Source organism: Lissotriton vulgaris, unplaced genomic scaffold (genome assembly GCF_964263255.1).
Source record: "Lissotriton vulgaris unplaced genomic scaffold, aLisVul1.2 SCAFFOLD_1420, whole genome shotgun sequence".
NCBI lineage: Eukaryota > Metazoa > Chordata > Amphibia > Caudata > Salamandridae > Lissotriton > Lissotriton vulgaris.
The window spans coordinates 22,713-36,635 of NW_028253693.1; the positions used below are offsets into that span (position 1 = coordinate 22,713).

The following is a 13,923-nucleotide window of genomic DNA, read 5'->3' on the forward strand; positions in this document are numbered from 1 at the left end:
ACCTTCAGCCACTGCAACAAAGCTGACCTGTCTGCTGTTCCTTAGCACCTACATACTCTAAAATGTTAAGCAAAACAGGTGGTGGTTTTGCAACTCCCTGAAGCCCTGCATTGTCTTCACAGCAAGTTTGAAGCCAGGATTCCTAGTCAGAACCGCTGGAGCAGCACCCCTGTGCACCACATCGACTTGCCATTGCCAAGGCTTGTTGACTCTCTCCTTCAGAGAACTTCAGGCTCCTAGAAGTTCCAGCATCAAGCATCCCCCTCAGCCAGGATCTTCACCTGCACCTTATCCTTTGCACCTTGGGCTTTCATCCATTGGTGAGCTGCTCGAGGTCCTCTTGCTACTTCTGTGCCTTCGGCCCGTAGGCCCTCTCAAAGGTCTTCTTTGGCTCCAGTGGGCTCCTCTGCTTGCTCAGGGCCAGCTCTGACTTACCTGATCATGGGGAGTCACTTGGACCTTGCTTGTCCAGACACTGCACCTTTTTCTACGACTACATTGTTTGCCGTTGCCAAGGCTTGTTGGTGCCCCTGCCGTACACTGACCCCTTGGCTCTTGACATCTAACATAGGACAGCTTGTGAACGGCTCCTGTTCTTTCACAGCGTCACCTGGTCCGCACAGCTGCCACTTCAAGGGCACCGTCAACTCTCCTACATCTCAGACATTGGTGGACATTCATCTTTGATGCATCTTTGTCACTTCTGAGTGGCACAGACTCTGTCCCCTCTGTTTGCAGGTACCTGTCATCTTGAATCCACCTTTGGGTTTCACCTTCTTCGCCAGCGGCCTCTTTTCTGAAGTCCTCCATTGTGGTCTAGGGTTATTGGCCATCTCTTAAGCCCCTTTGCATGGGTAGGGGGACGAAACAGGGCTGCTCTCTGGGTCAAAACGACAGTGGGCCCTATAGGGGACTTACAACAGGTGCGAGGATGTCAGAGTCCCCCACAGTCTCACTCTCAGTCACCTGCAGAGGAGCTGATTCAGCAACTAATCTAGATGTACACTAATTTCCCTCCCCATGGCAGTTGACAATATTGCAACAAGTTGAGGTCTTTCAAAAATCTAGATTGCTAATTTTAGCCACCCTTCTGACTCCACTGACCTGCTTAAAGCATCCAGTTCATGTACCCTGGAAGGTCTGGCCTGTGGCACCATTTGTGCCTCCAGAACCCACCTCGGGTTCTGCTGTTACTTCGAAGCAGACTTCCAATCTGGCACCAAGATCCACACTGTTCCTTGTGAAATCGACACCTGCACCACTCCTGCCAGAGGATGACTCCATTGCTATCATCCTCTTTGGCTCCAAGCCTATTCAAAGAGATCAGATCTCAGTGCCATACCAACACACCTAGGCCAGTCTGTTAAGATTTAGACAGAACTAGGCCTTTTGCTAAGACATCAGTGCTCCAACAACTTTTTGGTTCAGACTTCGACCACAGCCAAAATACTTTTAGGGTTGATAATGGTGAAGAGAAGGATTAGTTTGCCCAAAAGTATGAGGATAACAAGTTATATCTGAACTTACAAGATACCAGTGGGTTGGACCTCGCTGTGTCCTCCCCTTGGACCAGTGGCAGAAAGGAGTACCTGTAATACTGATCCATTGCAGGCCAAACTGTCAGATGTCCTATAGTTTGTTTTTGACCCAGCAAGAGCTTGCATTGGGCACTTGTAAAGGTTATCTGTCAGACCTCTGAGTCTTTTTTACATTTGCTGGACTAACTGACCCTGTTCAAATCCCCCCTTGGGATGAGATCCTTTTTAAAGGTTTGCCTCATTTATTTGTGATGCCACAATGGTGTTTTAATTTGGTTCTCACTTTCCTCATGTGCACACCATGCAAACCCATACACCGCTGTTCACTATGTCTCCTGACTTTGAAGATGGTGTTTCTGGTCAGAGGGCCCCCAGATCATCATATGAGAAAACTCCAAGCTTTTTTGGTGCAGCCACTTTATACTATCTTTTTCCAAAGTGGGACTGAGGACAAAGGCTGCCTTTTTGCCTAAAGTTGTTATAGCTTTTCGTGTTGGGCAATCTATCACTCTTCCAACATTTTTTGACCTGCCTCACCCCTCGAAAGAGGGGATGAGACTCCACTGACTGGACCCTATTGCCTCTCTATAGCAATCCCACCAAAGACCATTGGTGGATGTCCCACTGTTTTCAGGGTTCTCTGGGGCAAAGGAAGGCAAGGCAGTACAGAATAAAAAAGCACCTTTTCAAGCTGTATAGTCCTCTGCATCAAGATCTTTCTCACTGGCCAAGAAGCAGGTTGAGGATCCAATCCATCGGGGTCAATGCTGCTATCACCAAGCTGGCATGCTGAGTGCCTATACTTGAAATCTGTCAAGCTGTGACTTGGGCATCTGTAAATGTGTAAATGTAAATGTAAATGTGTTTCGATTTATATAGCGCACTTTAACCCAGGGGTCCCAAGGCGCTTGCTTAGGGAACCCGTCCTGGTATTCCCCTGTGAGATATTCAGGCCGGGTATCCACAAGGTGAAAGCCAGGCATCCCGCCGCAAGGGGCCGTAGTGGAGATTAAGCAAGCTATTGCCCAGAGTCGCAGAGTGTGACCCCGTGAGTCGAGTAGGCACCAGAGCGAGAATTGTCGACTCCGTGGAATTTTTGAGCCCGAGACCCGCCAAGGCGGGGAATCGAACCCTGGTCCACGGCCGATCTCAGCTTCCGGGTCTGCCGCCTCTAACCACTGAGCCACGCTTCTCCACATCTGTACACATGTTCATGAAGCACTACCGCTTTGACAGCCAGGTTCGATAGGAAGGGCATTTCTCTAGCTCAGTCCTGCACACCTTTTCGATCTGAGCCATTCCATAGACTCACCACGTTTGAGGTTCTGCTTTGGTATCTATTCCAAAGGTGAGGAATCTGCGGTTAGAATTATCTATCAGAATACTTACCTTTGATAAAACTCTTTCTGATGAATACTCTGCCACAACAGATTCCTTACCACCCCTCCTCCTCCAAAGTCTGTTGAATGGTCTCCTTTCCATTTGAAAAGGGTCCCAATCTCAGAATCTTCACACAGGTCAGAGGGTGCAGACATAGGCAAGAAAGAAACTGATGTCAGCGTGCAGGGATTGCACTTATGTGTGGCTGAATTTGTCACCTCCAGGGCAGAAAAAGATCAGTGTGGAGCTGCACGATGCCACATACAGGCATGTGGGAGCAATGCAGTTAAACCTTCCGGATTCAGTCTAGCACCTGGGGATATTCTAAAGGTGATGAATCTGCAGTTAGAGTACCCACCTGAAAGAGCACCACTAAAAGTAAGTAACTTGTTCTTCAATGATAAAAGGCCGAATTCTGGCCTCTCTGAACGTTTTGAGTATGTGAGAGGGCATCACAGGAATCAATATAAAAAAAACACTAAAGATCTGGCAAGCATGCAAAGCTGTCATCTTAAAGTTCAGTATCATGTCCATTAGAAGGCTTTGAAACAACAGATCTTCAGTTGAACCTCTGGACTCTGGCCATAGCACGCTTATGTAGGATTCTATTACCAGGCAGATGCATATAAACATTGAATTATCTGGACTGAAAGAAAATGGAAAGATGCAATGTTTGATTCTTATTATAAAGGTAAAACAATATCCCAAAAGGTATAAGTGTAAGGTCAATTTACATAGTATGCAACAAGCATTACATGGACCAGAGAAAGGAGACACCTATTCAAGTAGTTTTGGAAAAATATTTTTTTTAATTTTGATATTCAAGCAAAATATTTTTTTCAAAAAAACATAGTTATATACAGCACATAAACAAATACTTGGGGTGACAACCCAAAAAGAACTTGGTGCACAGTATATACAAGTGAGGTGTGGCAACTCAAGTGAAGGCTGAAGGCGTGAACAGCGACGAACGGCGCAAAGTGAGCAAAGTGATACAGTGGATAGCTCAAACAGTGACATGGAATCAGTGACTATCTATAGTACAAATTGTAATTTCAATTGGGGTCACAACAGCATGCGCCTGTAATTTGCGCTGGGAGGTCGACGACGTTACGGTCCTTAACCAATGCGGACCATCTTCAGGACGGGGTTGTCTCGTTAAAGGGGCTGAGCGCGACAGGGCCACGGCCGAGATCGAAGGGATCCGGCAAGTTGCGTGTGGCCGCCCAGGGACTGAGTTGATTATCCGGTAGGGAAGGGCGTCACAAGGTGATCAATGTGATATTGGATATCTGTCGCCAGGGACCTGAATATTGTGTCCCGGTCAGCGTCTCACAGAGACCGTGGCAAATTTGAAAAGCTCCGCAGCAAGGGGCCTGTTAGTTGTGTGGGGTTCCAAGCAAAAGTGTCGTGCAACGATCACGAGGGTGATTTGCAATGGCAGCCAGGGACCTGTTTAGTTGTGAGAAGCGCGAGCACAGTCAATGTGGTCGGGCTCAAAAGAAGCTATAGATCTGATAAAGAAAATGCATTACTACTAGAAGGTAAATAACTGTAGAAGTGTTGATGAACCAATCCCGATCATTTGGAAATTTTAAAAGGACAATAAACAGTATACAGATGCCTCCCTAATGTGGGCATATAAAGGAAGATCTCTGATCACAACTGATACAAGCATACAATTAATTGCCTATGAGATTCCAAAGGAAACATTTTGTATTCCACTTCATTTGAAAAGAACGGAGTATGGATTCTTTGAAAGACACACGGGAATCCTGTGTAGGATAAACAATGAAGGACCAAAATCTTCCTGAACATGAGTTACTTTGTACCAATGCTAGTTGTTAAGGTTTGCAAATATCTAAAACAACATAGCACAGGAAACCACAGGAAGGACACTTCCATCGCTGATGAGAGGTTCAGCAGATGTTCGAGAGAACATCCGAGGTCACCGAGCACAATTTTTAGCAACCTGCCTCATCTCGTGGTGAGGAGTAAACCAGGCACAGGTTCTCATCAGCAGTTGACTAATAGGGGCTTTTATAATCCCAAATAGAAAGAAGTTCTAGTCCACACTCTGAAATCCATCTTAAGGAACAGAATCCACCAAGGCCTGAGTCCAAAGTACGGTAAGTGAGCAGCATAACAGTTGCAAGTTATATTCCTAAAGCTGGGAAGAAATCTGTAGGGAAGAAACCCATTGGGGATCAGTATCCAGAGTATCCTATTAAATTGAAAGGCCCAACCAACTGAGCTGGGTCACGTTTTTCCTTCTAAGAGGGGGTTATGGGAAAGCAGGAGCCTCAGACTACATGTAAAGACTCCTAATAAACTCTCTGGTTGCTTCTTTTGTCCAACATTTTGTGGACTCCTGTTAGACAATCTGAAATCGAGAACAAGCAGGAGCTAAAAGTAGTGGAAAGAGTGGTCTTCTGTGAGCATGCTCATTCTCCCATCTGAAAGTGCCATATTTACTGCACAGTAAATATTTGTGATCCATTGTGGCTGACCCCAAAAATAGGTGCAACAACGTTTCAGAAACCAGTCATCTTCATGACACACACTGATGTTCAGAGAAGATGTATGTCACTGATGACTTCCTGTACTTCTCAGTAGTTCTACATTGAGCAGACAGAATAAATTACATGGATGGAGCAATATCACCCTAGACCTCTGGACTAAATTTAGCCTGGGGAAGTAGCAGACAACATCAATAAGTGCAAACGAGCACCCTCCAAAAATGATAATCATATTCCACCACCAGGGCTTAATCGGCTAGGGTGTATTAGAGGCTATCCTTTAACACCATCACTGCTGATGGTATTCGCCCTCTATGCTGACAATCATTGATTCCCATTGTTCATCACGAGCTCAGCTCGTCATGAGCATCGAAGGGGTTAAGACTACATGTAGGCACCAGTCTATGGAGGTTCTCCTCATTGCAAAGAAGCATGAATGGTATCTCTAAGAGGCACCATAATTGCAATTTGAGGAGACCCTGGAGATTAGTGGTCCCATAAACTTTAGCAAAAGCAAAACCCAGGCTAACACCTAGGAACAAATAAATAATTGTGTGCATGGCACAACTGTGGTGCTGTTTTTGTCTTTTGTTCCTCCACATATCTGCGTTATGCATGCAGAATGCAAGTTCAAGATTCTCACCATTTTGTGGCAAAAAGAACACTATTATCAGCAATGCATTCTAGATACCCATTCTTAAGAGGGAAAATCGATTACCAGCTACTGGCTCCTTTAGGGATGCATATTCAAAAAACATATACTTTTGTAATGATTACTTAGAGCAGCAGTTCTTAATCTGAGGTCCAGAGACCGTGGAGGGCTGCGATGCCTAGTTATTGATCCACAACTGCTTATAAAACTAAAGAATATTAACAGATTAATAAAGTGGAAGAAAAATGTATAATTCAAACTTTTAAAACGGTCTGTAAATGTGAAGCATTTTGAAGTTTGAGGCTAAAAATTAAATTGATATCCTCAGATTTATTTGAGGGAGCAGTGCAAGTGCATCAAACAGAATATAATATGTGTGATGGATGGCCTAAATTGCATTTAGAAAAGCTCCATCCTTACCATTCAATTTAAATATATGTGTCAGTAAATTAAAGAAAATATTTCCATATTTGTCTATTTGTTTGATCAATGCTCGTTTCTGTATTTTATATATTATTTTGCAGTTCATATCAAAATTGCTTATGGTGGGGTCCCTGGCTTCAAGAAATGAGGCAGTGGGTGGTTGAAGGGGGGGGGGGCGGAATTCTAGTAATTATTCAATGAGCGCCCCTGGATTCCGTTAATGATTAAGCAGGGATCCACAGAAGTCAAAGGGTAAAAAATCGCTGACTTAGAGTTGTTTTTAAGTCACTTTTAGGAGTCAATGATGTTGTAAGCCACGCTGGATATTTTTTCATTATGGATACATTATTGTAATGCAGTGACAAAAGAACTGGAACACTTAACACCTCAACCAGAAATTACGCAAGAACAAGGCTTCATGGCTTGTCATCCACATCTCAGATCCCATTAACATCAGACCCGTTGAGGGAGCATCCCTATGCAGGAGAGATCTCTTCTTACAAGAGCTAAAACTGCTGAATCTTCGACTGCTGCACTTGACAACAGATATTGTCTATGGTCACCTAATGATGTTCCTGTTTAGAGGTCATCTGCCTCCTCCCACCTCCCGGTACACTTATGTAAATGTACAGGAATTTATATAGCGCAAATCACAGAGCGGTTTTTAAGCGCTTGCTTAGGGAACCCGTCCTGGTATTCATCTGTGAGATAACCCCGGCACGGTATCCGCAAGGTGAAAGCCAGGCATCCCGCCGCTAGGGGCCGTTGTGTAGATTAAGCAAGCTATTGCCCAGAGTCGCAGAGTGTGAACCCGTGAATCGAGTAGGCACCGGAGCGAGAATTGTCGAGTCCATGGACATTTTAGGACTCAAGACCCCGCCGAGCCGGGAATTGAACCCTGGTCCCGGACTGACCTCTGCTTCCAGGTCTGCCTCCTCTAACCAGTGAGCCACACTTCTCCACTTATTTCACACAGATAATTTGTGGTGCACATGACTACACTACTAAGGGTACTGCAGGCACTCAATATATTTTGGCTTATCTTATAGAGGAAAACAAGACATTACAGAAAGTTATTTTATGTGCAAAGGGGTTGTGTAATTTTTTGTATTCAGGAATTATTCTACAAATTGATCTGATCATGTATTGTAGCATTATTTGAACACATGTGTATCCTACAACTCAAAAGAACCTTCTTCATATGAAACCTGTACTGCAAACTGTATAATTAATGATAGCACAAAGCATACTTTTCATAGTGCCCCCTCTTACATTTCTCAATGGACACGTTTTCAGTGGTTTAGCAAAAGAATAAAGCAATCCTGGAATGCCTACTCAGAAAGAGGATATATCTGCACCTCCAGGCTAAAAATTATTCTGGTGGCTTACCTTGAGCACACCGCTGAGAAAAGCCGCACCACCAGGAAAGATCTTCTCAATTTTCACCATGGGCTGTACCTTGGATTCAATGCCACCCGATATACTAATACCTGTAAGAGACAAGTAGAAAACAAACTGTCAGTCTAAAACTACAGAGTACTGATAAGAGTGCTTACAGCACTATAAATTGTATGGGTGCACTATACTCATGGTTTAAACACACACATGTATTTTTTTCATTTGCAGTGTTTCATGATTATTAAGATGCATTTATTCAAGTTATATTAGCTTTGAAATGTAGTAGTATGCACATTTAAGTATTATTATGTATATATTAAAGAAACTTATAATTCCTGTATGTGTAATGTGCAGGATGAAATTATACTTGTGCAATGTAAATTGTGTTTAGTTTAAGTTGCTTGAATTGTAGGCCCAAACTGTAGGTTGTTTTGAGTTTCGTTTCACCTTCTTTGGTCAAGTATGATAATTAAATGAATCCTTTTTGTGTTCGAAGACAGTGCGTTCTCATCTTACTGCATGTGCAGGAATTCGACCTAGTTATTCTTAGATTTAAGGAGATACTCGGAAAGTCTTTGAAGAAGACTGAAGGCAAAAAGGGAGTACGCTTTTTGTGTCTGGCCTATCTGCGAACCAAGGCCACTGGAAGAAGAGTCGAATTAATTAAAGCTTCTGTGGAAACTTACTGAAAGATGGTGCAAAGGGAAATGTTTACCATGTGACGTAGTGTGGGTTGAACATTGTCTTTTTAAATAAAGCGCAGGGACAGATTCGAGAGACTTCTGCTTTTTTCGTCGGAGAAGGAGCATCTTAGAGCGAGCTCCATAGCTTTAAGCTATCAGACCCATTTGACGTGAGTACTTTTAAGGAAGCCAACACGTGCTGACACCTTTGGGATAGGATATTGGGGAAACAGGTAGGACTTTCGTTTAGAGCAGAGTAGGGAAAGATACTTTTTTTTCTCTCAAATGAAAGGAGAATTTGACTCAGCCTCTATTCTTTGTTGCATTTTGATTTTGGAGTTCATCATATTATGCCTTTAATCCCGAATGAATTATATACGTAGACTCGGCTCGGTATTGATTTTTATGTATCTATATACTTTGATATTGAAGTGTGTTTATATTCAGTTATTTTTGGCCTGATAATAAATCCACAAAACTGGAATTCGGAGTCTGTGGTCTTTTAAAGCATGTCTAAATTGAAAGTATAATCTTGAATTGTTTTACTCCCCTCCACACTTTTAAGCAGGCAATAAAAGAACATTTGCCTTGAATTTAGTAGTGAAGGTAAGGAGCAAAATTAGCGTCACCAGTACCTTAATGCTGTCCCCTTCCTCCTGCAACACTTGGCGTGATATCCTCTTCTGCATGATTATCAGTATGACTAGAAGATGCACAAGTAAACTTTTGATAAACTTCTGATTTCTGATAAGATGTACACTGCTTGCGCTTTTATGCATTAACATCAAATGTTATTTATAACTCAGAATAGAAGTTTCAGATGCCTACTGCAACTATCTTCCAGTTTACCTTTCACGGTCTCACAAACCAGAAATCCATTCAACAGTGTATGTGGTGGTTTGTTAACTGTAAACAAAAAACAAACATTTACTGTATCCAAAAGGGAAACAATTTAGAGATCAATGACTTGTTACACGGTCCTCACAATGATTTACAGTCGCTCCCTGTGGTTACTAAGCAAAAAGAAATAAATGACTGTTAAACCATCACTCATTAACATCACAGGACAACCCTAGAGAAGTGGATTAACAGAAGGCCAGAAAGACAACCTGGTAATGGAGGCAGGTTTATACCAGACAACATGTAGGGATCCCTGGAAAGTCATCTAGCCCCAAGAAATAGTTAAGCTGGCAAAGCAAACTATATTAATTCTCAAACATACGAGCTCCAGGAAATAAACTGTAGTTGGTTGCCAGAGTCTGAACAAAACTGATAGAATGATAGCTCGACGCATACTCTTCATGTCAACACCAAACCCCAGATAATAATAGGAAAAATTGATGCAAATTGAGTATGCATTCAGAGGTATTGCTGATCTCACTATCTATTTCCTGTCAAAAATAGTGAAACAAAGGCACAATGATGCAGACAAATAAAATCAAGAGAAGAATAAAGAAAAAGGTGAGCCGTAGCCACTCTAGGATTTTTGGTATCCCATCATTGCACATAAGTGTGTACTCAGTGTCATCATCTGGGTATTACAAAACAACTATATCAAGTTCTCCCTTAAGCATTAGGAAGAAACAAGAATAATAGTTGTATCCTCTTGTGGATTCTCACAAGAAAGAAGTGCAAAACAAGGGAAATATTACTTCCAAAGTTATTGTGAAAAAGCAGTGCATATAGTGAAAACTGTGAGATAAAATAGGATAAACTAAAGTATCCAATACAACCATTCCCTTGGTATATATTAAGCAGAGTTTTCCAAATTAAAATCAAAAGTGCAAGTGAAAAGAAAACAGTTAAGAGTTAATCACTGTCTATTTGGTCAACATGTTTCAGCCTTTGGGACAGCGCTCCCATGGCTTTCGTTAGGACCTCTAAAGATATAATGTCACTGCAATATTAGATAAAGGATAAATACATACTTTGTATATCCTATTTAAAACCGTTGTAACAAGCGTGGGGATTGATGAAATCTAAGAGAAATGTAAAAATAAAAATACAAAAAAATTGTCTCTGCAACAATAAATATAAGTGCCAACATGTCAAAATTTAGGACATATATTTTTTTTAAAAAACAAGTGCTTACCACTACTTGTTCAGGTCTAGACCTCACCTCTCTCGGATCCAGCTCAAATATCAGTTTCTGAGGCCCTGCTCTAAAAAATAATCCAGAACATTTTTTTGCTCAAAAAGTCTAACATTGATGTAGACTGTTGTAGCTGTTGGAGAATCAGCCACCAATACGAAATGGAATAATCTGTCTAAAAACTCCAATATTAATTCTTAAGTCACATGCAGAAAACACAAGCAGCCAGCCAAGGTGATCCTATAATATGTATTGATTTTCTTAGGAACAGAGAACAATGTCCGTCCCGTTCTTAACAAGTGGTTCTTCAAAAATGTGTGCTTTAAAAATAGAAAAAAACACTGATAAACTTTTGCCCTCGTATTTTTAGGGGAAAGGTAAAACGTGTATGCAGCGGTTTCGAGACGGCAACCACATTATCACTAATGCCTCAGATACCGGCAACAGCATGCTACAACAGGTCCCTCGATCTTCCTCACATATTGTTTAAGTTTGTACTGACAACGGTGATCGTATACATTCAGAAATACGGCATTCACTGACATGCAAATAAAGAAGCCCGATTCTGCTGCTACACTCACCTCTCCGTCGGTACCTCGCCACGAAGACTCTCGCGGGGTGGAGGTAATTTGACGGAGGGGTCGGCATGTTTAAATACCGGGCCGCCCAGGTGTCACTGATTAGCCAAACATTTTGCGCGTATAGATGAAGTGGCATCAATGAACTACAATATAAATGAAAGAATGATGGGATATGTAGTTCTCATCTATCTCGCAAAATACACCAGGCATTTATATAGTTTATCTCTGGCTCGAACCAATTAATCCGAACCTTGGAATACATATGGCAACCTCAAAGGTCCACTGTTAACATTGTCAAATCTATTCAAAATATGCGACCCTAAATAAAATACAAACTACGAAAATCCCGCAGGCATGCTGGGATACGAAGTTCTAATCTCAATAAAAACGGAAAAAGCAACTGGTATTAGTGATATCTAAATCCTTATGATAAATCACAAGGAGGGAAGTCTATTTATAGGAGTAATAGAGACTTACGTCAGATGCTCACACAGAACCTGCCCTAGGGCATAGTATACACATATAGCCCTTGTCAGACTACCTGAAGATAACAGCAATGATCCCGCAAACCTCCTGGGAAATGTAGTTAGTAACGGTCTAGCATGTGTGTTTGAACAAAGATAGTCCATTATAAACGCTGATGTGACCTACAAACTTAAAGAATGTGACCCTGGAATAGTAGCTAAGCCTATATAGAAATCTTTATTCTTTATGGCTTCTACACTCCAATCCATATATGTGTGAGCTGAAAAACTCTAAATGAGTATTATGTTTTAAGACCAGGATAATCCTGTGGAGGTGTACATCAGATTCGCCAATTGAACCAAAAAGTATTTCACATAGAATAACTTGAAAAGAGAAATGATTATCACAGACGTCAAACTTAATAGTCATATTCTCAGAATTTCGGATTAGAAAGGTACTAATTCAAACCACAAGTCCACGATAGGCACAGCAATCTCATTAAGTCATTGCGGTGCTACTTTTCGATATAGATATGCCATTCGAACAGAACAGGGCAATATTGTATTTATTGGTTCCAAGCGACATCCAGGGGATCACATCATTAAGAACCAAAGTATCGTTGGAAAGTCTAAACACCCATCTCTGTTCACGTTGGAATAAATAAGAAGAGATATCACTGACATGTGGTGGAATCAAGGGTTTTTCTAGAACTGTCCATCTGAAGTCTTCAGGCTTGTGTTCTTTTTCGAAAAAATGTTTTGTCAATTTAGTTATTGTTTTCTTGCACCGAAAGGTGCTCTTGTGTTCCATCATTTGAAGTTTGACCCTGCGTGTGGTCATACCCACATAATGATATTCGCATGGGCAAGTGATCAAGTAAATAAGATTCTCACTATTGCAATTCGTGAAACCATTCTGTATCCAGGCTTTAAAACTCCCAACGTCGATCGTTTTGGTTGGTTTGGTCTGGGCACAGACCCCACAGGAGCGGCACGGGTAATGTCCCTGTACTTTAGGTAGTCCCCACAGTGTGGTTTCTTTATCTTGTTTAGTGTCTTTAGGTCGTGTATGCACTAATTTGTCTCGTAAGTCACAACTCCTTTTTATTGCAAAAAGTGGAAGAGGTATCTTATTGGTGCAACTGTTCAAAATGCGCCAGTGTCTTCTTATGCTTTTTTGAATACCATTGGTAAGGGCACTAAAAGTGTGTACAAAAGTTTACCGACCCAGTGGAGGTTTGTCTACAGATTTCTCAAACAGTGCTTCGCGGTTATTGTTGATGGCACGTTCCTGTAATATATGGATTGAGCGTAGAAGCTATAAAGAATTAAGATTTCTATATAGGCTTAGCTATTATTCCAGGGTCATATTCTTTAAGTTTGTAGGTCACATCTGCATTTATAATGGACACTCTTTGTTCATACACACATGCTAGACCGTTACTAACTACATTTGCCAGGAGCTTTGCAGGATCATTGCCATTATCTACAGGTAGTCTGAAGAGGGCTATATGTGTATACTATGCCCTAGGGCAGGATCTGTGTGAGCACCTGACGTAAGTCTCTATGACTCCTAAAAATAGACTTCTCTCCTTGTGATTTATCATAAGGATTTAGATATCACTAATACCAGTTGCTTTTTCCGTTTTTATCGAGATTAGAACTTCGTATCCCAGCATGCCTGCGGGTTTTTCGTAGTTTTTATTTTATTTAGGGTCACGTATTTTGAATAGATTTGACAATGTTAACAGTGGACCTTTGAGGCTGCCATATGTATTCCAAGGTTCGGATTAATTGGTTCGAGCCAGAGATAAACTATATAAATGCCTGGTGTATTTTGTGAGCTAGATGAGAACTACATATCCCGTCATCTATACGCGCAAAATGTTTGGCTAATCAGTGACACCTGGTCGGCCGGGTATTTAAACATGCCAACCCCTCTGTCAAATTACCTCCATCCAGCGAGAATCTTCGTGGCGAGGTACCGACGGAGAGGTGAGTGTAGCAGCAGAATTGGACTTCTTTATTTGATTGTTAGTGAATGCCGTATTTCTGAATGTAGACGATCCCCGTTGTCAGTACAAACTTAAACTATATGTGAGGAAGATCGAGGGACCTGTTGTAGCATGCTGTTGCCGGTATCTGAGGCATTAGTGATAATGTAGTTGCCATCTCCGCTGCATACACGTTTTA

The 13,923-nt window shown here is 41.8% G+C and overlaps 1 protein-coding gene across 1 annotated transcript in view; it reads right to left on the reverse strand.

Moving 5' to 3' along the window:
• Positions 1-7,901: 7,901 nt before the first annotated feature.
• Positions 7,902-13,923, reverse strand: part of LOC147660886 (PDZ domain-containing protein 7-like) — a gene marked incomplete at its 3' end in the record, with an annotated part of 489,505 nt that continues 483,483 nt past the window's right edge. The window contains exon 15 of the mRNA XM_086951444.1: positions 7,902-8,002. Coding sequence (XP_086807570.1) covers positions 7,902-8,002 — 101 coding nt within the window. The remainder of the gene's footprint in view (positions 8,003-13,923) is intronic.